A 22738-nucleotide genomic window follows, 5' to 3' on the forward strand; every position below is an offset into this window, starting at 1 on the left:
GATTAATTTAAGGTTTAAAAGTTTAAATAAAGAAAAGAAAATATTTTAAGACATGTCCCCTCATGTGACAGTGTCACATGAGCTGGGACATGTCAAGGAACATTAATGATAAAATTTATTTAATTTATAAACCTTTCATGAAACCTCATCCCACCTGTGGACGAGGTTTCATGAAAAATGCGAAGGCCGCCTGGGCTCTTCGCCTGCCCGCCAACCTTAAGGTTGGATGGACAGCTCAATTAATAGCTTTAATTGATATTTAAATGGCCTTAATAGGTCTTTGACAGTTCGGCGGGCATGCAGCCAACTCGGTTGCACACCCGCCGAACTGAAATTCTGAATGATGCGCAGTGATGTCGGGACGCATGCCCGACGTCACCGCGCGCCATTTTACACGTTGGCGAGCGGGCCCTGCCCCTGCTCGCCGACCCAAAAACTCTTCCCATGGAGTAGACCACTTTTACTGCCTATGTGTGACACCAGTTGGAAAAAAAAGGCAAATTAATTACAATCCAATGCTGACACAAAGGATATGAACAACTATAATATGCTTACGGCCATACACAACCCACAATCTAGCGGCTCTATCCGAGTGTTGATGAACTACTGTTTCCACAGATAGAAATCAGATCCTGGAAGGATGGGCTGACAATTTCTAAAACCTTCCAAACAAGAAATCAGCTATCAATAATGAGGTCTCAATATGCCATCAATGACATCTTTGCAGAAGAACCCAGTATCTTAAAGACTGAAAAGGCCACCTGGCTGCTGTCAAATGGAAAGCTTTTGATGCTATCTCATTTGAGATATACAAAGCTGGTGGTGCCTCATCAAATGCCTCAACAAACTAAATTTATGTTGTGATCAAGATAGATCCCTCAGGAGTTCAGCCAACAATACTCACTGATCTAATGCGTCAGCCGCTGAATATGTTACAACTGCTGACTTTAAATTGGCACAGTTACCCTGTCAGTGGCTCGATGTGAATTGTCCATTTCTCTAGAAACAGTCAAGGCTTACATTTATCCACTGGATTTACTGCTTCCTCCCTTCTTTCCCCAGCCCTTTCAAATGCTGACTCTGTTCTCTGAGTACCCCCTTAGTATATGATTGTCATCATGTTCTGACAAGCAACTTCGATGGGATATGTTTGAGTTGCATGTGTTGACTCACCCATCAATTTACCCTCTTCTGTAGAAAAGCACCTAAGCCTTGCAATTGGAAATTTACTAGCCAAGGAGGAGATAAATTTTCAAAAAAGTTAAAAAAAAATATTGGGACACTTAATCCAGATCATTGATTACAAAATACTGTCATTGATACTGATCACATCTTACAACCAAATATATCCAAACTAAGAATGCTGTCCACTATCCAGACAAACTTATTTGTTTATAGTCAGTGTAGCATAATACATTTTCATGTTGTGGAACTAATTTTATTAGTGAGTGGTTATTATAGTGACATTACCAGTGTTAAACTGAGACAGTGCAATTTGTAAATAAAAAAATAGTGAATGCAAGGGATCATAAAATGTGCGTACGCATATTTTTGTCTCAGGATATTTTGAAACTTAGGCCAAGATTTAAGTGGCCAATTAAAGGTAACTTAAGGGTTTTTCCCGCCACTTCTGGCATTTCACAGGAGCCCCCCCACCCCTCTTCCTGTGGCAAGGCTGCCTCCACTGAAAGACCCATTCCCCTCCTGCCCCCACCCCATACTCACCATCAACCCCCTTCCCAGAGCCTGCCTGACTGGCCCTTGGCGAGCCCAAAAAATTAACTTAATTCTGGGGCAGCCTGGATCTTTGCTGGTCAGGCTCTGCTGCAGTCCCAGCTCCCAGAGGCACTGCTGGGAGTGAAGAGCTGCCAGCCCTTCGTTTGGCCAACAGCTCTTGGGAATGAGGTCTCTTTTCAATAAGGAGCGGAATCCTTGACTGCAGGCAATTAATTGCAAGAGGATTGTAAAATCCAATTGGGGCTTCCATGGCCACCCGGGGTGGATTTATCCCCACCTTACTGGCTGGTGAACGGTGCCACTGACATCTCATAAAATCCCAGCCATATTTTCTGTTCAGTTATTATATTTTGACTTTGGTTGGCTCCTTTTTTGGTAAAAGTGTTAGGAACGTTGTAACTGTGAAACATTGGGCAGGATTTTTACCTCATCGGACGGGCGCGTGGCAGGCAGGCCTGGGAGCGGCCAGGAAACCGACCGCCGCCCACGATCGGGCCCTAACCGCGATTTCACGCTGAAACGCTCAGCGCTACCTGGGTGGCGGGGGTGGGAGGAGCAGGGCGAGTGCGGAAATGTGCGTATACATGCAGGTGCACTCGCTTAAAGCTCCCTGAAGGCACAGAGCTGCCTCAGGGAGCTGAAGAATTTTGACATTAAAAATAAAGACTGGAAAAATAAGGAAAACATGTCCCCTCATGTGACTCTGTCACATGAGCAGGGACTTGTTAAAAATGAGTTTAAGAAGTTTTTATTGTTTTTTTAATCAATGGTTGAAACTTCATCCCGCCCGTGGATGAGGTTTAACAAAAATTGCAAAGGCCGCTTGGACTTTTCGCCTGCCTGCCAACCGTAAGGCTGGACAGGCAGCGAAAAATTCAATCCAATTAATTGATTAAGGGCCTTAATAGGCCTCTTAATTGTTGGCGGGCGTGCTGCCACCCCTCACGCGCGCCAGCAGGCTGAAATATCACACGAGTGTGTGATGATGTCAGAGAAGCGTCCCAAAGTCATCACGCACTATTTTTCTCCCGTTCGGGTCAGGCCTGCGCCTGCCCAACGATGGGAAAATTCTGCCCATAAATTTCCTTTCAGATATCAATCCTAATGAAGCTCATAGGCAGGATTTTACGCTAATGGGATTTTACGGTCCTGCCGATGTCAATGGACTTTTGAATGGCTCGCCCCAATTTGCGGCACTGACCTCATCACAACAAGGCAGTAAAATTTAGCCCTGTGTCTCAATCCAAAGCTTCGAATGTTTCCTGCAAAGTTATATCACAGTCTGCAAAAATAAGTATGAAGACAAATGCTAACAGCACATATTCATTACAGTGTATGTAGACGGCAATTGGCAGGCAGACACTATAGTTCTTGTAGTGAAACATGAGTGCATACAGATAAAACTGATACTGTACACAAAATGCATTGGTTGTAAGCAGGCATTAAAGTGAACAAAGACATTATAGCGTACGCTTTTGCATACTACTGTAGTGAACATAGCCATATGGTGTACATAGAACTGACAGTCCATACACATTATCAGGTATGGAGACAGATTTTAACAGTGCATGCACATTAGAGTATACACCCTGATCTCTGCATTTTGTTTGTATACCTTTGACAATATTTTCTGAAAGTTTCTATGCATTACTCCCATCGTGGAATGGAAATCAAAAATTGTTATATGATAACTGATCAAGGTAAAAACAGAAGTATAAATGACATATTACAGAGTTTAGCATTTTCAATGATGGATCTCAGATAAGGAATAGGAATTTTTGCATGGTGGACCAACAATGTTGTAAACTGCTTACTGCTGTTGCAGTTGTAATTTTGACATGAATTATTTGTAAACATGGAATCCAAAATGCACAAATTCCTCCATTGATTGAACAAATGTTTAAAATAATAATCAGCTAATTTGTTCTACTTACTAACATTCCCAATCTTCCACACTAGAATTCCACAGGAAGAGAATTGGGTGAAGTTCTTTGTACCAAATAATCCTGGATTTAGCAAATTTTACCAACATTCAGTATGATCCTCCGGTTTATTGAACTACAAGATTTCCAAATAAAAAACTGATGTCACACAGCCATGTACGCAAGCGACCATGTATGACTAAAATATTAAACTCACTTTTCAGGAACCAACTACAATTCAAGTCATTCAGTGATGTCTTTAGGTCTGGAGACCAAAGTTCAGTGGATTCACTACATTGCAAACTTTCATCTTCATATATTCAACTTCAGAGTAGCAAGCTGGAACAGATGACTTTAGAACTACGGTTTCCAAAGCTTCCTGCCACATGGAGTTTTCCATGCCCCATGTCTGGCTCTGTTGTAGGTTAATTGATAGAGATTGATTGCTATGCTTAGTCAACAACTTCATTATTATTATTATATCATGTGACTATCAGGATGGTAGAAGGCAAACTCGATCGACTATGGTCTTCGTTCAGCAATTGCTATGTTCTCAAGTAAAAGAACATAGGAACAGGAGTCGACCATCTAGCCCCTCAAGCCTGTTCTACCTTCAATGTGGTCATGCCAAACTGCAACCAGCTCCTCCTCCCCACCCCTTTCCCTTAATACCTTTGGTCAATGAAAATCTAACAATCTCAGATTTAAAATTAACAATTGATCTACCATCAATTGCCATTTGCAGAAGAGAGTTCCAAATTTCTACCACCCTTTGCATGTAGAGCTGTTTCCTAATTTCACTCCTGAAAGGGCTAACTCTATATTTTGAACTATGTAGCCTAACCCTGAATGTTATACTCCAGAAAGCCAAGTGGTGAAGGATAGAACTGGAGCCAATCTTTACACACATCTACAAGCATTTATTTACAGGGATACACATTACAAATGTGCACCTCCTAACCCAACAACCGCAGTTTTAGTTTGTTCCTATTTATAGGAGCACAAATTAATCCTCATTTAATATCCACCACCTACATACAATTAATATATAATTAATACTAAACTCTCTAACCAGCATAAATAGTTTCTCTCTATCTAGCCTAACTGTTCCCTTCATTTCTTGGAATTTTAATTGTTGTGTTTGTTTTAAAATCAAAGGAAATCATCAAAACCATTGTCTATTTGCATATCAGATGGATGCATGAGTGAATATCTAGGTTCCTTTGTAGACCTTTCTCATTTCAATGATATGTGACTATTCATTCCTCCAACATATCTCGTCAGACAATTCCATCATATCCTTGAATCCCACACTTCCTCCCTGCAATCTGGCATCCAAACTTCAATGATTCCTGGATAGATTTGCCTGTAGCAAAATCACAGCACAGAGCATCATGTTAATCATTGCATGTCATTACAAACCAGTTTATCCACATAACTTTAAGAATCAAACACTTTGTGATCTTTTCTTTTTACTTTCGAGTCATATTCTAATCAATGTAAATACTGAAGGTGAAATCTTGTGTCTTCCCCTGCGGCGAGTCTGGTGGAGAGGGACGGGGGGCATTTAATCGGGTGGGAGGGTGGTGAGTGGCGACACCTTCCTGCGTCCACCCCATTTAAGTCCATTGCAGGAAGGCTTGTGGACAGCCTTCCAGCCCTGCCGCCAATTGAGGCCCTTAAGGATCTCAATTAATGCCCACTTAAGGATCTCATAGCACCACTGTAGGTATTAACCTGCTTTTGCGGGTTTTTTTGAGAGTGGCCTTGCTGAGTAAGAGTTGATGGCCTCTGATTGGCCGGTAGCTCTCAGCTGGCAGGACTTCTGCCGCTGACACGCGTGTGCCTGAGTGGCACAAGATGTCGCAGGCCATCCCGAAAGATCCTCCAGCCGGCGGCCAAGGCCCCCCATAGCCTCCACAAGATTCTGCCCTGAGAGTAACAAGATCATATGGCAATGTTATAGAATCCCACAAAAATAGCATTCCTGCTGCTTAGTTTGTAAATACAATATGCAATATGGTACTAGCTATTTAAATATGGAAGGTCCAAGATGCTGGTTTGTACTCAATTGACTGATCTCAGGCAGGGTGGTCTTGGGAGCAAACTACAATTAGCTTCAGTGACTCTGGCTGAGGAAAGGAATATTCATTCACCTTTCCACTCCTAATCCAGTGATTACTAGTATTAAAAACATCGGCGTGAGGAGAGGATCAAGCTTGACTGCAGTGTTATCCACAACCAAATAACTCAGCCCACTTTCCAAACACAAACACAATGAATGCTGACTTGAGCAAAGTGACACCCAAGGTACCATATCACAATGTATGTCTGTGCCTTAGTGAAAGAAAAGGGCAAGGATAGAATGTCTCAATATTTAAAGGATGTTTTCATGTCCTCAATCCCACCTTCATTCAGAATAGTATTAGCTGAAGCAAGGAGAGAAGTAAATAACCCATTAAATCTATGAGATAATTTGATTCTCTCCCTCTCTCTCTGGAAAAGAATCTTGTCTCCTCTCTTCCCTTGTAGCCAGGTTGAGATGGGGAACTCACCAAATGATGACTCACAAGTACACATGTGACTTGGAGGTTCCTCTCCCAGGCACTCACCATCCTGACTTGGAAATATATCGCCGTTCCTTCCTAGGTCAAAATCCTGGAACTCCCTTCCGAACAGCACTGTGGGTGTACCTACACCACATGGACTGCAGTGGTTCAAGAAGGCAGCTCACCACCACCTTCTCAAGGGCAATTAGGGATGGGCAATAAATGCAGGCCCAGCCAGTGAAACCCACATCCCGTGAATGAATAAATAAAATGTAAAACTTACATGTCGACTGTACAATGTGTTGGGCATCACTGTGGAGTATTAACTTTAAAAAGCCATTGGTTGCCTTGACAAACAGTAGAACAACATAATCTCCAACTCATGTGCACAAAGGACAATTCTACCTTTGGAGAAAGCTTTTTTTTCTTAAAGCTAACTTAGCTTCATTAAAATACAACCACACCCTCCCCTAAATTTGACTATACATGACTACTTACCTCCAAAATAAAACTAGATATCAAAGTCACCAAACAGACCCACCATTACACAGTGAAAGTAATACAGCTGCGTTGAATGTATCTCCTGCTCCAAGGGTATCCACAAGCTTTTCAGGAGGAAAGGCATTTGAATGAAAGACTCCATCAGGACCCATTGCATCAGCTCCTTTCTCAGCCCAAGCACAGATTAGGTAAGCACTAAAGGACAAAAAGAGAATCAAGTTTACAGACCATAACAATGTCATTTTGTACTTTCAATGGTAATTTCATTTCTAACCCTTTATAAAAGAAAGGGTAATAATTTATGGAGAAGTTTTATCAAAATAACTAGGGGCTGAATTTTCTGCTTTTCGGGGGGGGCGGAGCGGAAGCAGGCGTGGGCGATTGGGTCTGTACTGCCATTTTACGCAGGTGAACCAATTAAGGCCCACCCAGCATAGTGCACGACTCCTGAGGATAGCGGGAGCGGGCGGGCGATGGAGGGAGTGCATTGTCCACCAGGTCTAATGGCGACCCAGCGGCCTGTTTACCTGAAGCGCTGGCAGCCTTTGCAAAGCTGCTCACAATGGCAATTGGAAGGGCTCACCAGAGGGCTTCTGGTGAGCAGACCAGTCCGGAGGGTAGGCCAGCGGAGCAGAATAGGCTGGAGGGTAGGGCAGCAGGACAGGCCAGGCCGGAGGTCCAATGTGCCCCTCGGTTCTTGGATGACTGGCTTAGTGCCCTCATCGAGGAGGTGGCAGCATGGTGGTTCCCCTGGATGGGAGGAGGAGGCCCCCCCCACATGATGAAACATGCCTGGGAGGAGGTGGCGGAGGTGATGAGCTCCTGTGACGTGGGGCGGCGCACCTGGATCCAGTGTCGCAAGCGCTTCAACGACTTGTTCCGCTCTGGCAGGGTGAGGACAATGTTGGCATTGGTCATGTAACCCAACAGGTCAGCTTACCTCCCACTGCTATCCGCCGCCCGCCCCCCCTCCACCCCACCCCCCACAAGTCTGAGTGTAGTGACTGCATTGAATCATTGACGGCATTTGTCCTTTGCTGGGTGGGCCAGTCGATATTGCCCATGCTGAAGTCAGCCTGAGAGGGTGGTGAAGAGATGGGTTTTGCCCACGCAGCATGTGTTACACTGAGACCCACATGACTGGTTTGGGGGCAACCTAGAGGAGTTGCACCTAGGCGCTGTGTTTGAATTCCAGCACATGTCCAAGTCAGGGTGATAACATGCTGGGAGGGGAGCTTCAAGGTGGCGTGGCAACAAACCATCTGCTGTCCTCTGCACTCCACGTGCTTGTGCCTCCTTGCTATGGAAGGAATACCGTGTGGTGCCTAATGTGAATGTAGACAGTGCGTGTCCAAGTGGGGTTGGGGGGGTGTGGAGCAGGCACAGCATCTTTGTGTGAGTGTTCAGCAGCAGCGGGGTGAGGAGGCTGTGGAGCCCTGATGTGTCCCACTCTGGTTGGGGTGGGCTGCGGGCGAAGAGAGCCCATGTACAATTTGCACAAATCAATGCTCTTCTCTCATTTTCAGGAGAAGAATGCTCATAACGTGGCAGAGCATGTGAGGACTGGCGGGGGACAGGCGCAGATCACCATTCTTAGCCACTTCGAGCAGGAGGCCCTGGATCTGGAGAGGCGCCATGCGCCAGGTCCACTGGTGTCGGTGAGGCTGGGGAGCCACGGCCAGGTATGTATGTCCAACAGTGAGGTCAGCATTGTTCTCCCAACAGCCATAACACTGCTGAATGTTAATTGATTTAATTTTGCAACATGGCTTGACCTTTGCTTAAGGAAGGATGAGCGCATAATGATCCGGGGGACAGGGATGCACTTTGTCACTGTCTCCATGTTAACTGATCCACTGTCCTTGTTCTTCCTTTCAGCATCATCGGAGCAGGGCTAGGAGGAGGAGCAGCAGAGGCCCCCTCTCACACCTGAGGGCCCTGAAGTCTCACCAGCGTCACACCATCCCTGCCAGGCAGGCACCAGCGCAGATACCTCAGTGGGAATTCGAACATTGGCTGGTGTCCTGGGACACAGTGAGGAGGGCACTTCACAGTCGCTGGAGGAGCTGGCAGAGACAGAGAGTGCCCATGGCGCCACCTGTCGGAGGACTGCAGGGGACTAGGCATATGCTCAGTCAGTGCCTGATGATGTGCCTCTGGAGTCATCTGCGACTCAGCAGGTGCTGGAAATGCGGCTGGGTGTGCGGGAGCATTTGGGGGAGATACATGAGGCTATGGTTGGCTTGGTCTCCGTGGTGGAGGAGTCTACGTGGACGATCGCCGAAGCAATGAGCCACATCCTCCATGGAGAGAGTGGCGACTCTTGTGGAGAGGCTCCTCCAGGAGACCCATCAGGGCTTCTTGGCGATGTGCTCTAACCAGCAAGCCCTCACATTGGCATTGACCTCAGCTGGTCATTGCCAGTGTGGGAGATGGTTTGGGCATCAACTTTCCCAGCTCGGTGACCATCCATCCACGGTGAGCAGGGAGGTCCAAAGCGACTGCACGTTGACGCTGCCTGGCGTCTCTGCAGGCTCCTCTCAGGGCTCTCCGGATGAAGGTGCCCCTCTGCCAGTGACCGTTGCATCCGGTGAGGCTGTGACGACTGGGGAGATGCCAGCTGTGGAACTGGCAGCTCCCTCCTAGGCGGGGCCAGCACTGGCTCCACGGGCCAGAGAACTGCAAAGGTCATTGAGGCCAACAGGACAGCAGAGTGAGCAGGCTGTCTCAGATGCCACTCCCAGCGATGCGGTAGCACCAAGACGTAGCATCCGGAAACAAAAACATAAGGCACCTTAGGCACACCACGGGTTTTCCACTAGTGCTTTTGTGTTGGCCCAAGATGAGGTCCTTATGATTTGCTTGGTTTGGTAACACTATTCTCCTTTTTTTGGAATAAGTTGGTTTGCTTGACAGAATAAATTCAGATATGTCACCATGGCTGAGGGTGCCTCTTTTCTTCTGCACGTGTATGGTTTCCAAAACTGTCATGAGTGCTTTGTTGGACATTCAGCTTTATTAACAAGGCCCTTAGTTACTGATTCGAACCTGGCAGATTTTGCACTTAGGTGTCGAGTATTGAGCCTACAGTCCAGGCTTGTCCTGGAGGTCCATATGTGGTGTGCTAGCTGAAGGTTCGTTGGATTAAAGCCTTCTGGGTGTCCCTGCCTCCCTGAAGTATGCCCGGATCAGCGTCTACCCCCTCCGCATTTCCCTGTGCATGTTCATCCTCGGACTCACTGCTGGATTCATCGTGTGCAGCCACAGCCACTGCATCAACGTCCTTATCCTCCACTGCGTCCCCCCCTTTCCAGCACAAGATTGTGGCGAGCGCAGCATGCAACCACTATCAGCAACACATGATCTGGGGGGTACTGGAGTGCGTCCCCATAGCAGTCCAGGCATCAGAAGCGCATCTTAAGAAGGCCGATGATTCTCTCCACCACAGCCCTATTGGAGGCGTGGCTCCTATTGTAGCGCTGCTCAGCCTCTGTTCTTGGATGGCGGAGAGACGTCATGAGCCACCTTCTAAGGGGAATGCCATTGTCACCCAGCAGCCATCCATCCAGCTGGGCTGGAGCACTGAAGAGCCTTGGCACCTGGGAGTGTCTGAGGATGTAGGCGTCATGGGAACTGCCTGGGTACCTTGCACAGACTTGTAGAATCAGCATCCTGTGATCACACACTATCTGCACATTCATGGAGTGGAAGCCCTTCCTGTTGACAAAGGCACCGGGCTCACTTGCTGGCACCTTGATGGCCACATGTGTGCAGTCTATAGCACCCTGGACACAGGGGAAGCCAGCAATGGCCGCAAAGCCTCTGGCTCGCTGTGTCTGGCTTGCCTGGTCCCAATGGTAGTGTATGAAGGTCAATGCACACCTGAACAGAGCATCTGTAACCTGCTTGACACAAGTGTGGACAGCTGATTGGGAGACAACGCAAAGATCACCCACCGACCCTTGGAAGGAGCCAAAGGCATAGAAGTTGAGGGCAGCTGTGACCTTCAGAGCCACTGGCATGGGGTGTCCACCCACACAGTTAGTGAAGATCTCAGGCCTTATCATCTGACAGATATAGTTAACTGTGAGAGACGGAGCCTCCTTCGGCACTGCACCTCAGACATATTGAAGTAGCTGCTTTGCCGCCTGTAAATCCTGGCAGCAGGATAGTGGCGTCTTCTGCAGCCCCTTCCACCTTAGACTACCTCTTGGCCCTGCACCCCTTGTGCCTACGCTTGTACTCCCAAAGGTGGCTCCCCTGGAGGCTGAATGTGGACTCCTGGCCTCCTCCCCCTTCTAGCCCTCCCTTCTTCCTCAGAGGAGGTGCCTCCAGTGGACAGTTCAGCTCCCATTCCCAGGCTAAGGGAAGGCTTCCTGAAACCTGCAGGCCCAAAAAAAGATTCCTCACTGCCGAGTGCTGACCTGAAGGTTAAGAGCCCAGAAAAAGCCCATGCGCCGACCCAAAGATCACACGGATGCTGAAAAATCGGCGTCAATTGGCACCTCAAGGACCTTAAGTGGCCCGTTAATTAATGGCGGGCGCATGTCAGACATTATCGCGCGCCCGCCCAGCAAAATATCGCGATGGCGCACAGTGATGTCTGGACACTCGCCTGACGTTACCGCACGTCATTTTACGCACTAACGTGTGGGGCCTGCCCCCGCATACCAAAGGAGAAATTCCACCCTGGGACTGTGAGTACCAAAAGCAAAGCGATTGATACTAGATCATCTTAAAAATTCAGCTTAATGAGTCTATAAAAAAGCAAGCCACGCTAAAGGGTTTATTTCTAGAGGGATAGAATTTATAAGTAGAGAAGTTAAACTAAACTTGTATCGAGCCTTGGTTAGGCCACATTTGGAGGACTGTATACAATTCTGGTTGCCACATTATAAGAAGGATAACAAGTTATAGAGTCAGTAGGTGGAAGCTTCTGGTCCCACTGAGGCAGTTTTGATGGTGGGATTAGCAGGAAGGTAGGACAGGAGGGATTTGGATTGTCAGGCTGACGTATTCCTGCCCTAGCTGCTCTTGCCAAAAGCGGGGTGGAAGCAGCAAGAGCTACCTGCCTGGCGTCAGTGGGGAGCCAATTTGAATATTCAAGTGCCCACTTGTGGGCAGATTGGGGACGCTGCTGGGATTTTCTTGGCGGTGGATGGGTTCCCAGCAGGTATCTGGAGGAGGCTTGCCAGTGGCTGGCCTGGGGGATCTGGGAGCCCTCTGATACTTACAGCTTCACTTCTGCCACAGGGTCACAACCTTGGCCCAGGCCACTCCCTCCATAATCCTGACCTGGCAGCTGTGACCACAAGTATTTTTAAAAAAATACTTCGGGGAGGTGGTGGCATAGTGGTATTGTCACTGGACTAGTATTCCAGAGACCCTGAGTAGTGCTTTGGCGACCTAGGTTCCAATCCAAGGATGGTGAAATTTGAGTCCAATAAAAAATCTGGAATTAAAAGTCTAATGGCGGCCATGAATCCATTGTCAATTGTCGTAAAAACCCATCTGATTCACTATTGCCCTTTAGGGAAGGGAATCTACTGTCCTTACCTGGTCTGGCCTACATGTGACTCCAGACCCACAGCAATGTGGTTGACTCTTAAAATGCCCTCTGAATGAGGACAATTTGGGATGGGCAACAAATGCTGGCCTAGCCAGTGACGCCCACATCCCACGAATGAATAAAAAACATCTTCCGAAGGCACCTTCAGGGGGGAAATGGTGACATAGCGGTGATGACACTGGACTAGTAATCCAGAGCTCCTGGCTAATGTTCTGGGGACAAGGGTTCAAATCCCACTGCTGCAAATACTTGGCCACAGATGTCTGTTGCAATGGCCTGGAGGACAGATGACAGTGTGATAAGAAAGCCCTATTTGCATCATATATTTTTCATTAAAATCCTATTTATATCAATGGATTGTGACAGAAAATACACTTGAATTCATGTCTCTGGTTGTACTTACCCTGGCTTTACTCGGTTGTAAAGTCGTCTTACTGCTTCTGATGCTGAATTAAACCCAAAATGTCTGGCAACATCTTTGCTGACAAAAACCTAAGGCATGCACGCAGACAAAAAAAAGTATACTTATCTTGAAAACATGCAGGCATTGCTTAATTTGACGGATTTTATTCTTTCTTTATATTTTTATTAAAGGTTGTTTCAGATATTTGGTAACAAACATAGTAATGGCCACTAAAAATATGTTTAACTCAATTCTTCGCTTCCTGAAAATGAAATTAACAGCATCCTAATGTACAAGCTTATTTTCTTACAAGTTGCACTCCCCATTCTGTTGCCTTACAGAGATATCCTGACTTTTTTGAAACGGATGCACCAGCCACTATTCATATTCAAAATCTCCGTGACATTTCAGAACACTATAAATTGTAGCCTTCATATCTTTCATCTGTTTCCTTTTTAACTGTAACTTTGGACTATACAGATCCAAGATTAAACAAGACACTGAAGATATTTTTCCTGACAATATTCTCTATTCCTTTTTATGGTACCCATTTAAGGCCTAATACTGCAAAAGTTTTCACTTAACTCCCTTCTCACCAAAGCACATTTACCTTTAATAGGGACACACAGCATGAAATTCCAGTGCATCCATTGTTCGAGTGTTATGGCCACTATTTCAGGCCCAAAGTGGTATCCCACCTGCATGCAAACACTTCTGGTGTGAGGTGCACCGGACACCATATTCAAGAGAGCTCAAGAGTGTGCACTGTGAACACCCACTGGGGGTATGTAGAGTAATCAGATCATAAAGTCAATCAAGATACAAAGGATAATTTGATGCCAGTGCTGCCATTTTGGAGGTCAACATTGTAGCTAATGGCGTATTTTCACCATACACAACTGAGCACATTTCAGCACCTTTTACAGGATGGTTGCTGGTTGATATCTTCTGACTGTATTTGGTTCTTTCAGTAGTTGTTTCAAGTATCAAACGTCTACAGGAATTGTGTGGCAAGTGGTGCGGCAAGACCTGAAGAACATTTTGCTGACATCAGACTTCTGCACAAACTAGTTGCTCCCAAAGATGGGTGCACCAGTAGGCATTTAACAGGAGGAGTGTGAAGCAGGTCAGCATCACTGTGGAGAGACCAGGAGGAGTGTGAAGCAGGTCAGCATCACTGTGAAGTGACCAGGAGGAGTGTGAAGCAGGTCAGCATTACTGTGGAGAGACCAGAAGGAGTGTGAAGCAGGTCAGCATCACTGTGAAGTGACCAGGAGGAGTGTGAAGCAGGTCAGCATTACTGTGGAGAGACTGGAAGGAGTGTGTGAAGCAGGTCAGCATTACTGTGGAGAGACCAGAAGGAGTGTGAAGCAAGTCAACATCACTGTGGAGAGACCAGGAGGAGTGTGAAGTAGGTCAGCATCACTGTGGAGAGACCAGGAGGATTGTGAAGCAGGTTAGGATCACTGTGAAGAGACCAGGAGGAGTGTGAAGTAGGTCAGCATCACTGTGGAGAGACCAGGAGGATTGTGAAGCAGGTTAGGATCACTGTGAAGAGACCAGGAGGAGTGTGAAGCAGGTCAGCATAACTGTGGAGAGACCAGGAGGAGTGTGAAGCAGGTCAACATCACTGTGGAGAGACCAGGAGGAGTGTGAAGCAGATCAGCATCACTGTGGAGAAATCAGGAAGAGCGTGAAACAGGTCAGCATCACTGAAGTAAGAAAAAATAAATAAACTGTGAAATCACTGGTAAGCTGTGAGTTGATAAGTTTTGCTTTTCCTTACTCCAAGGTTAAACTTGGTTAATCAGCGGGGAATAGTGAGAGTGGAGTGGGGCTATCCACTACCATCAGGAGTCAGTCTGTGGGTTCAGAGCCCGCATTCAGAAAGGAAAATCGAGGTGTGACATCACAGGGAAGAAAGTCGGTGATTGGCTGGTGAGTATTTCCTGTTTATCCTATCTAAATGAGGGAATAAACTGTCATCTCTTTCTTCTTTTTAAAAGTAAATTTTACTACTATTAGGAAGGTGTATTAAGCATTATTAGGGTTTATCAGTATTAGTAAAGTTTTTTTAGCATTGGTAAAGGTTTATTAGCAGTAGCTGTCATGAAGCTATTAATGTATATAATATTTTGGAAAATATTTTTCTTTTAAAATAGAGGTTTAGTCTGTGGGTGTGTCTTAATTGGATTAAAGCCAGTTAGTCTGGGTGCTTTGGTGTGTACTAGTTTGAGATGTAAACAGAGAGGTAGAGTGTATTTGCATTTTTTGAATAGCGCATTCAAGAAGTGGGGTGAAAACTTGGCCAATAAAATTGGTACAATGAATGCGGTTTCATTGTTAAAAGGTAAAGTTCAAAGAGGCTGGCAAGACAATGAAAATTTGAATTCAATCAGTGGTGGTAGGTATAACTTCAGTAGTTTTCGGGTATGCAGAGCAGAGGCAATGTAAGATCAAAAGGCAGCTGCAAACCTCCAACTGGCTCCACAGTGAAAAGAACCTCATTTTGAATTCGTAAGGTGAAAATGCTTTGCCTGGTGTTTGGTTAAGTTTATAGGTTGTTGTTGCCTCCATGGAGATTAGTTTGGGAATTTGTTAAAAGTTATGACAGCAGTAATTTGTAGCCATGTGTATATATATATATATATATATATATTAACCTGTATAAATTAATAAAATGTTACCCAGGCACTGCAGATGTGAATCCAGGATGGTGTGTTGCCTCCGTGGTACCAGGGTCAAGGATGTCACTGAGTGACTACAGAGTACCCTGAGGGCGGAGGGTGAACATCCAGCAGTCAGGGTCCACATTGGCAAGAATGACATAGGCAGAACGAGGGATGTGGTCTTACAGTCAGAGTATAGGGAGCTAGGTAGAAAATTAGAAAACAGGACCTCAAAAGTAGTTATCTCTGGATTACTCCCAGTACCACACGTGAGTATAATAATAAGAGGATAAAGCAGATGAATGTGTGGCTGGAGAAATGGTGCAGGAGGGAGAGCTTTAGATTCTTGGGACAGGCTCTGGGGAAGATGGAAGTGTACAGATTGGACAGGTTGCACCTAAATAGAGCCATGACTGAGTTCTGTGCTATTGATTTGCTAGTGGTATTGGGGAGGGTTTAACTAACTTGGCAGGGGTGTGGGAACCAGGAGGAATTATCAGGGAGGAATACCAAGGTGCACAGAAAACTGGGAGAGATAGTGTTAGAGTAGGGAATATTGATGGGGTCAGAATAAGGGAGAAAGTAATAAAGTCCAAATCAGGGTTAATATGCATGTAAGTGAATGCTTGGAGTGTATTTGATAAGATTGGTGAGTTACAGGCACAGATTGACATGTAGAAATATGATGTTGTTGCTATAACAGAGACCTGGCTGAAAGAAGGGCAGGAATCAGTGTTATGTATCCCTGGATACAAAGTGTTCAGGAAAGATAGGAAAGGAAGAAAAGGGGGAGAGGTGGCAATATTGAATAAGGAGAGCATTGCAGTGCCAGAGAGAGACTATCCTCCCAGAGGGGTCAAGGATAGAATCTATTTGGCTAGAACTAAGGAACAAAAGAGGTGCAATTTGGAGAACAATTGGAGAACAATTACATTACAATTACAATTTTGGAGGAAAAGAAGGTGCACTTACTTAGGAGAACATTTAGGAGATAAGTGATCAACGTATCATAAGATTTAGGCTTGACCTGGACAAGGATGAAAAATAATGTAGAGTAAGAATAATTAACTGGGGAAAAGCCAACTTCAGTGGGGTAAGAATGGATCTGGCTGAATAAATTGGAATCAAAGGCTGGCAGTAAAAATGACAGCTGAACAATGGGCTACCTTCATAGAATAGATAGTGCACAGTCAATGTATATTCCCTCAAAAGGGAAAGGTAGGGCGAGCAAATCCAGGGCTCCCTGATGACTAAAGAGATAAAGGTTAATATGAAGAAGAAGATGTATCCTTATGACAGATGTCAGATAGATAATACAATGGAGAACCAAGCTGAATATAGTAAGTCCAGAGCGGAAGTGAAAAAAAAATAACAGAAGCAAAGAGGAAGTATGAAACGAGACTGGCAGCCAACATAAAAGGGAATCCCAAAGTCTTCTACAGGCATATAAAAAGGTTAGTAAAAGAAGGAATAGGGCCAATTAGGGATGAAAAAAAATTACGCATGGAGGCAGCGGGATTAGCTGAGGTATTAAATGAATACTTCGTATCTGTCTTTACCAAGGAAGAAAATGCTACCCAGGCTACGGTGAAAGAGAAGCTAATTAATACACCAAAAGGATTTAAAATTTATAAGAAGGGGGTATTATATAGGATGTCTATCCTTAAAGTTGATAAAGCCTCGGGACCAGATGAGATGCATCCAAGGGTCTGAGGGAAGTGAGAGTGGAAATTGCAGAGGCATTGACCATAATTTTTCAGAGTTGCTTAGACTCAGGGGTGGTGCCAGAGGACTGGAGAATTGCAAATGTTGCATCATTGTTCAAAAAAAGAGTGCAAAGATAAGCCAAGCAACTACAAACCAGTCAGTTTAACTTCGCTGGTGGGGAAACTTCTAGAAACAATCATTCAGGACAAAATTAATAGTCACATGGATATACACAATTATAAGGAAAGCCAGCACGTATTTGTTAAGGAAAATTTGTGTTTAACTGACTTGCTGGTGTTTTATGAAAGTTAGAGAGAGGGTTGATGACTGGTTTAGGTGGTGTACATGGACTTTCAAAAGGGATTCAATACAATGCCACACAACAGACTTGTAAGCAAAGTTATAGCTCATAGAATAAAAGGGACAGTGGCAACATAGATATGAAATTGGCTGAGTGACCAGAAACAGAGTAATGGTTAATGGATGCTTTTCAGACTGGAGGAAGGTTTGTAGTGGAGTTGCCCAGTGTTGATATATATATTAATGACCTATACCTTGGTGTACAGGGCATAATTTCAAAATGTGCGAATGATATAAAACCTGGAAGCATTGTGAACTGTGAGGATGATAGTATAGAACTTCAAAAGGCATAGACAAGTGGTGGATTGGGCAAACAAGTGGCAGATAAAGTTCAAGGTGGAGAAATTTTGGAAGTGGAAGCAAATAAAGAGTTTAAGTAAGTTATATTGGTATTTGTGGGTGTTATGAATGAGTTCTAGCTTTATTTTAAGTTTGATTTGTATTTCAGTATTTGTGTGTTAAGAAAAGGTCAAATTGAGTTTTAGTTTCACATTTAAAAGGCGCTTGCATTTCTAATGAGGCTTTTACCACTGTTGTAGTTAAGATAAGCAAACAAGGGTGGAAGAATTGGGCTGTTGCCTAGAAACAGAGGTCCAGCGAGGCAGGTCCCTCCCACAGACACACACAGAAGAAGAGAAAGGACAGTTTGTTTTGGAAGCTGCTGGAGTTCAGCTGATTTTGAAGATAGCTGCCAGAGACGCAGCCTAGAAGGAGACAGATAGCCAGCTAAGGATAAGACCCCAAAATCCAGGGGAGTGGAACAGAAGAAAGTCCCAAGAAGACCTTCTAGTCAAAAGGAGGACAGGAACCTGGAAAAGGTCCTGTTAAGTGAAATTAAGAATGAGGGGCAGACAGAAAGGCTCCAAGCTCAAGATTTAAATCGACAAAAGCTGCAGAAAGCAGATTTAAAGTGAGAACAGCTTTCAAGGGGCAATAAGGTCCAAAGAGGCAACTGAAGGTCTGCAACTCTTTGCTATGGGCATGCGAAGCAGTAGCACTGTTGACAGCTGAATCAGTGAGAGAGTGTGTGGAAGACAGCTTGTATGTACATGCTGACCCAGGGAAGAGGAACATCAGAAGGAGAGTTCAAAACCCTGGAAGTGAACCTTTGCGGAAGGCTTCTGAGAGAAAGAGTCTGTTTGGGAGAAGGTGCTAAAGCAAGTTTTTGGAGAGTGGAGATTGAAAAAACTCATGTGAAAGATGAAGTTCAGTGAGACTGGTTGGCTCACAGTGTGACAAGCATTTGGTGGGATGGGGGTGGGGGGGTTGAGGAGAGATCCATAGCATCTGTGTGGGTGGCATCTGTCTCTTGGTTTCAGAGTGTGATGTGTCTGACCACAGGTCGCCATAGGTCTACAAGGACTGTGTATTTACTGTGAACTTTATGTTCACAATTATGATCGATCAAGCTGGGTTCCACCCTGGGATCAGGCTTGTCTAGTGGTAACCTCAGCTGGGATCATAACAGTAGGAAGAACTAAGAGAAACAAAATAAAATAAAGGATAAAACGTTGAAGAGAGTGTAGGAGCAAAGGGACCTGGGTATATATGTGCATAAGTCATTGAAGGTGGCAGGACAGGTTCAGAGGTTAATAAAGCATATAGTATCCTAGGCTTTATTAATAAGGGCCTAGAGTACAAGAGCAAGGAGGTTATGTGGAACTTGTATAAGACAATAGTTCAGCCTCAGCTGGATACTGCGTCCACTTTGGAAGGATGTGAAGGCATTGGAGAGAGTGCAGAAAAGAGAAACTCCAGTTATGAATATAGATTGAAGACTATTTTCTTTGGAGAAGAGAAGGCTCAGAGGAGATTTGATAGAGGTATTCAAAATCATGAGGGATCTGGACAGAGTAGATAGGGAGAAACCATTCCCACTCGTGAAAGGATTGTGAATGAGAGGGCACAGATTTAAAGTAATTGGCAAAGGAGGCAAAAGCAACATGAGGAAAAACTTTTTCACGCAGCAAATGGTTGGGGTCTGGAACACCATGTCAGAGAGTGTGGTGGAGGCAGGTTCAGTTGAGGCATTCAAAAGAGACTGGGACTGTTTTCCGAGAAGGAAGGATGTGAAAGGTTACTGGGAGAAGGCAGGGGAATGGCACTACATGAATTGTTCATTTGGAGAGCTCATGCAGACATGACGGGCCAAATGGCCTACTTCTGTGCTGTAACAACTCTGTGATTCTGTGCATTCCCCTTGGAAAACAGCATGGCTGGAAGACTGAACAGTGGTCAAACAAAGCAGGACAACTGATGGAAGAGGGAGGAGTTGGAGGGGGAGGAAGGTTCCCAGCAGGAGGCCATATCTGTTTCGGGTGTTCAAGGAGCAGTTCTCTTACCTGAACCTCAGTGAGGAACAATGTATGTGACACCTACATTTCAGTAAGGACACCCTCACTCAAATCTGCTAGCTGCTGTAGCTCCAACTGCAATCTCGAAGAAAGGCAAGGATTGCATTGCCAGTGGCTTTGATGGTGACTGTGGCGATAAACTTTTCTCCATTTAGCTCTTTCCAGGCTGGAGCTGGAGATATTAGCAAGATCTCACAGTTTGCTGTCCACTATTGCATAAGTGAGGTTCCTAACTCTATTCATTGAGAGCTAACTAAATTTCATTCTCGCTCACCAGAGACAAGCAAGAGGAGTGAGCATGTGGCTATATCATGGTTGCAGGCTTCTCCATGGTGCAAGGGACCACTGAATGCACGCACATCGCTTTGTGGCATGTTAACTTCACCCAATACTGCAGCTTAAAGGGATTCCATTCCCATCAACATCCAGCTGATGTGTGACCATAGGCAACGGATCATATAGGAAAATGTCCAGTATCCTGGCAGCAATCATGATGCCTTTGTTTTGTGGCAGTCCACTGTGATAGGTACATTGGACCTACCACAACAAATGAAAGGGTGGCTACTGATTAACCATTGACTATATGGCTGGTGACTTTGATGTGTAACTAATGCACACATTCATAGCATGAATACAATAAAAGCCATGCTGCCACACAAAATGAGATAGATGAGACCATCTGGTACTGGAACACTGCTTTCATTGTCTGGAATATTCTGCAGGAGGCCTGCAGTACTCAGCAAGAACGTTTTTTTTATTCATTCACAGGATGTGGGCTTCGTTGGCTGGGCCAGCATTTATTGCCCATCCCCAGTTGCCCTTGAGAAGGTGGTGGTGACCTGCCTTCTTGAACCGCTGCAGTCCATGTGGTGTAGGTACACCCACAGTGCTGTTAGGAAGGGAGTTCCAGGATTTTGACCCAGCCACAGTGAAGGAACGGTGATATATTTCCAAGTCAGGATGGTGAGTGACTTGGAGGGGAACTTCCAGGTGGTGGTGTTCCCATCTATCTGCTGCCCTTGCCCTTCTAGATGGTAGTGGTCATGGGTTTGGAAGGTGCTGTCTAAGGACCCTTGGTGAATTTCTGCAGTGCATCTTGTAGATGGTACACACTGCTGTCACTGTGCGTCAGTAGTGGAGGGAGTGAATGTTTGTGGATGTGGCATCCATCAAGTGGACTGCTTTGTCCTGGATGGTGTCCAGCTTCTTGATCGTTGTGGGAGCTGCACTCATCCAGGCAAGTGGGGAGTACTCCATCACACTCCTGACTTTGCTTTGTAGATAGTGGACAGCCTTTGGGGAATCCGGAGGTGAGTTACTCGTCGCATGATTCCTAGCCTCTGACCTGCTCTTGTAGCCACAGTATTTATATGACTCGTCCAGTTCAGTTTCTGGACAATGGTAAGCCCCAAGATGTTGATAGTGGGGGGTTCAGCTATGCTAATACCATTGAACATCAAGGGGCGCTGGTTGGATTCTCTCTTGTTGGAGATGGTCATTGCCTGACACTTGTGTGGCACGAACGTTACTTGCCACTTGTCAGCTCAAGCCTGGATATTGTCCAGGTCTTGCTGCATTTGGACATTGACTGTTTCAGCACCTGAGGAGTCGCGAATGGTGCTGAACACTGTGCAATCATCAGTGAGCATCCCCACTTCTGACCTTATGATGGAAGGACGAAGCAGTTGAAGATGGTTGGGCCTAGGACACTACCCTGAGGAACCCCTGCAGTGATTCCTGGAGCTGAGATGACTGACCTCCAACATCCACAGCCATCTTCCTTTGTGCTAGGTATGACTCCAACCAGCGGAGAGTTTTCCCCCTGATTCCCATTGACTCCAGTTTTGCTAGGGCTCCTTGATGCCACACTCGGTCAAAAGCTGCCTTGATTTCAAGGGCAGCCACTGTCACCTCACCTCGGGAGTTCAGGTCATTTGAGGTGCTAACTGCTTGTTCTAGCAGCTGGGGTGTGCATTACAATTGATGCTATTGCAAGAAGATCATGAATTTCATTTGATGTCTGGACCCTACTCCCATCCACCCTGCCAACTAATACAATAAAAAAATACCCTAGTCAACTGCTCACTCACATTATTGCTGATTGTGGGGTTTTGCTGCTGGATCATGGCTATTTTGTTCACCCACAAAACAACCCAATCACAAAAATTTAAGGGTAATTCATTCCATGAAGTACTTTTGAGATGTGGTACTGCAATATAATGTTACATAAATTTAAGTACTATTAATGTTAATAAACAGGTCAGTTTAATTTACCCAGTTCATATAATGGCTTATTCTTTAACATTTCTAAGTAAAACATACCACATCTCCATGCCCAAAGAGCTGGTAAAGTTCTTCTCTTGTTTTCTCAATCTCCACAGAGGTGGTAATTCGATGCTCTGCTGGCACAGTGGCATTGAACTGCTCAACTTGCTGTATCATAGCAACCTGCTCAGATGCATTTCTGCCCTAGATATCGATGATAATTATAAAACACATGCTTTATTGTTGATATTTTGTAATTTTAAAATAAAGTACACTGACAAACAAGGATATGAGAGACAACGGGAATAACTCCTTAAGAGCTTTGATGGGAGGCTGGAAGTTGATGATCCATCTGGCTTTTACTATTGGAGTTGTACACCCCACAATATGGATGACAGATGTGAAAGCTGGAACAAATGAGGACGGGCGAGAAGGTGTTGCAGATCTTCATTGGTGGATGACATAACTTCCCAACAAAGAAAACAGGAAGTCAGCAATCCAGGGACATTTTGAGTTAGTCACTGAAGCAAATAATTTGTTGGCCCAGAGAATGGTCCAGAATTTGCTGAAAAAATAATGGCATATGAATAACACATGCTGTTATTATCTGCAGGTTGGCCAGCAGCATGTGGCAAGGGGGAGATACCCAGCATTTTACAAATTGCCACAAGATGCTGGTTGATTTGCACCGCTCCACCATTG

The 22738-nt window shown here is 45.3% G+C and overlaps 1 protein-coding gene across 5 annotated transcripts in view; it reads right to left on the reverse strand.

Annotated features, from left to right (window-relative positions):
- Positions 1–271: 271 nt before the first annotated feature.
- Positions 272–22738, reverse strand: part of khk (ketohexokinase) — a 63238-nt gene continuing 40771 nt past the window's right edge. For all 5 annotated transcript variants that reach the window (XM_078545810.1, XM_078545808.1, XM_078545809.1 and 2 more), the window contains 4 exons: positions 22094–22240; positions 12682–12770; positions 6750–6904; positions 272–5025 (listed from right to left, as the gene is read on the reverse strand). In XM_078545810.1, the coding sequence (XP_078401936.1) occupies positions 4940–5025; positions 6750–6904; positions 12682–12770; positions 22094–22240 (477 nt within the window). In that variant the 3' untranslated portion in view covers positions 272–4939. The remainder of the gene's footprint in view (positions 5026–6749; positions 6905–12681; positions 12771–22093; positions 22241–22738) is intronic.

This window comes from Cetorhinus maximus, chromosome 7 (assembly GCF_964194155.1).
Source record: "Cetorhinus maximus chromosome 7, sCetMax3.hap1.1, whole genome shotgun sequence".
NCBI classification, from domain to species: Eukaryota; Metazoa; Chordata; class Chondrichthyes; order Lamniformes; family Cetorhinidae; genus Cetorhinus; species Cetorhinus maximus.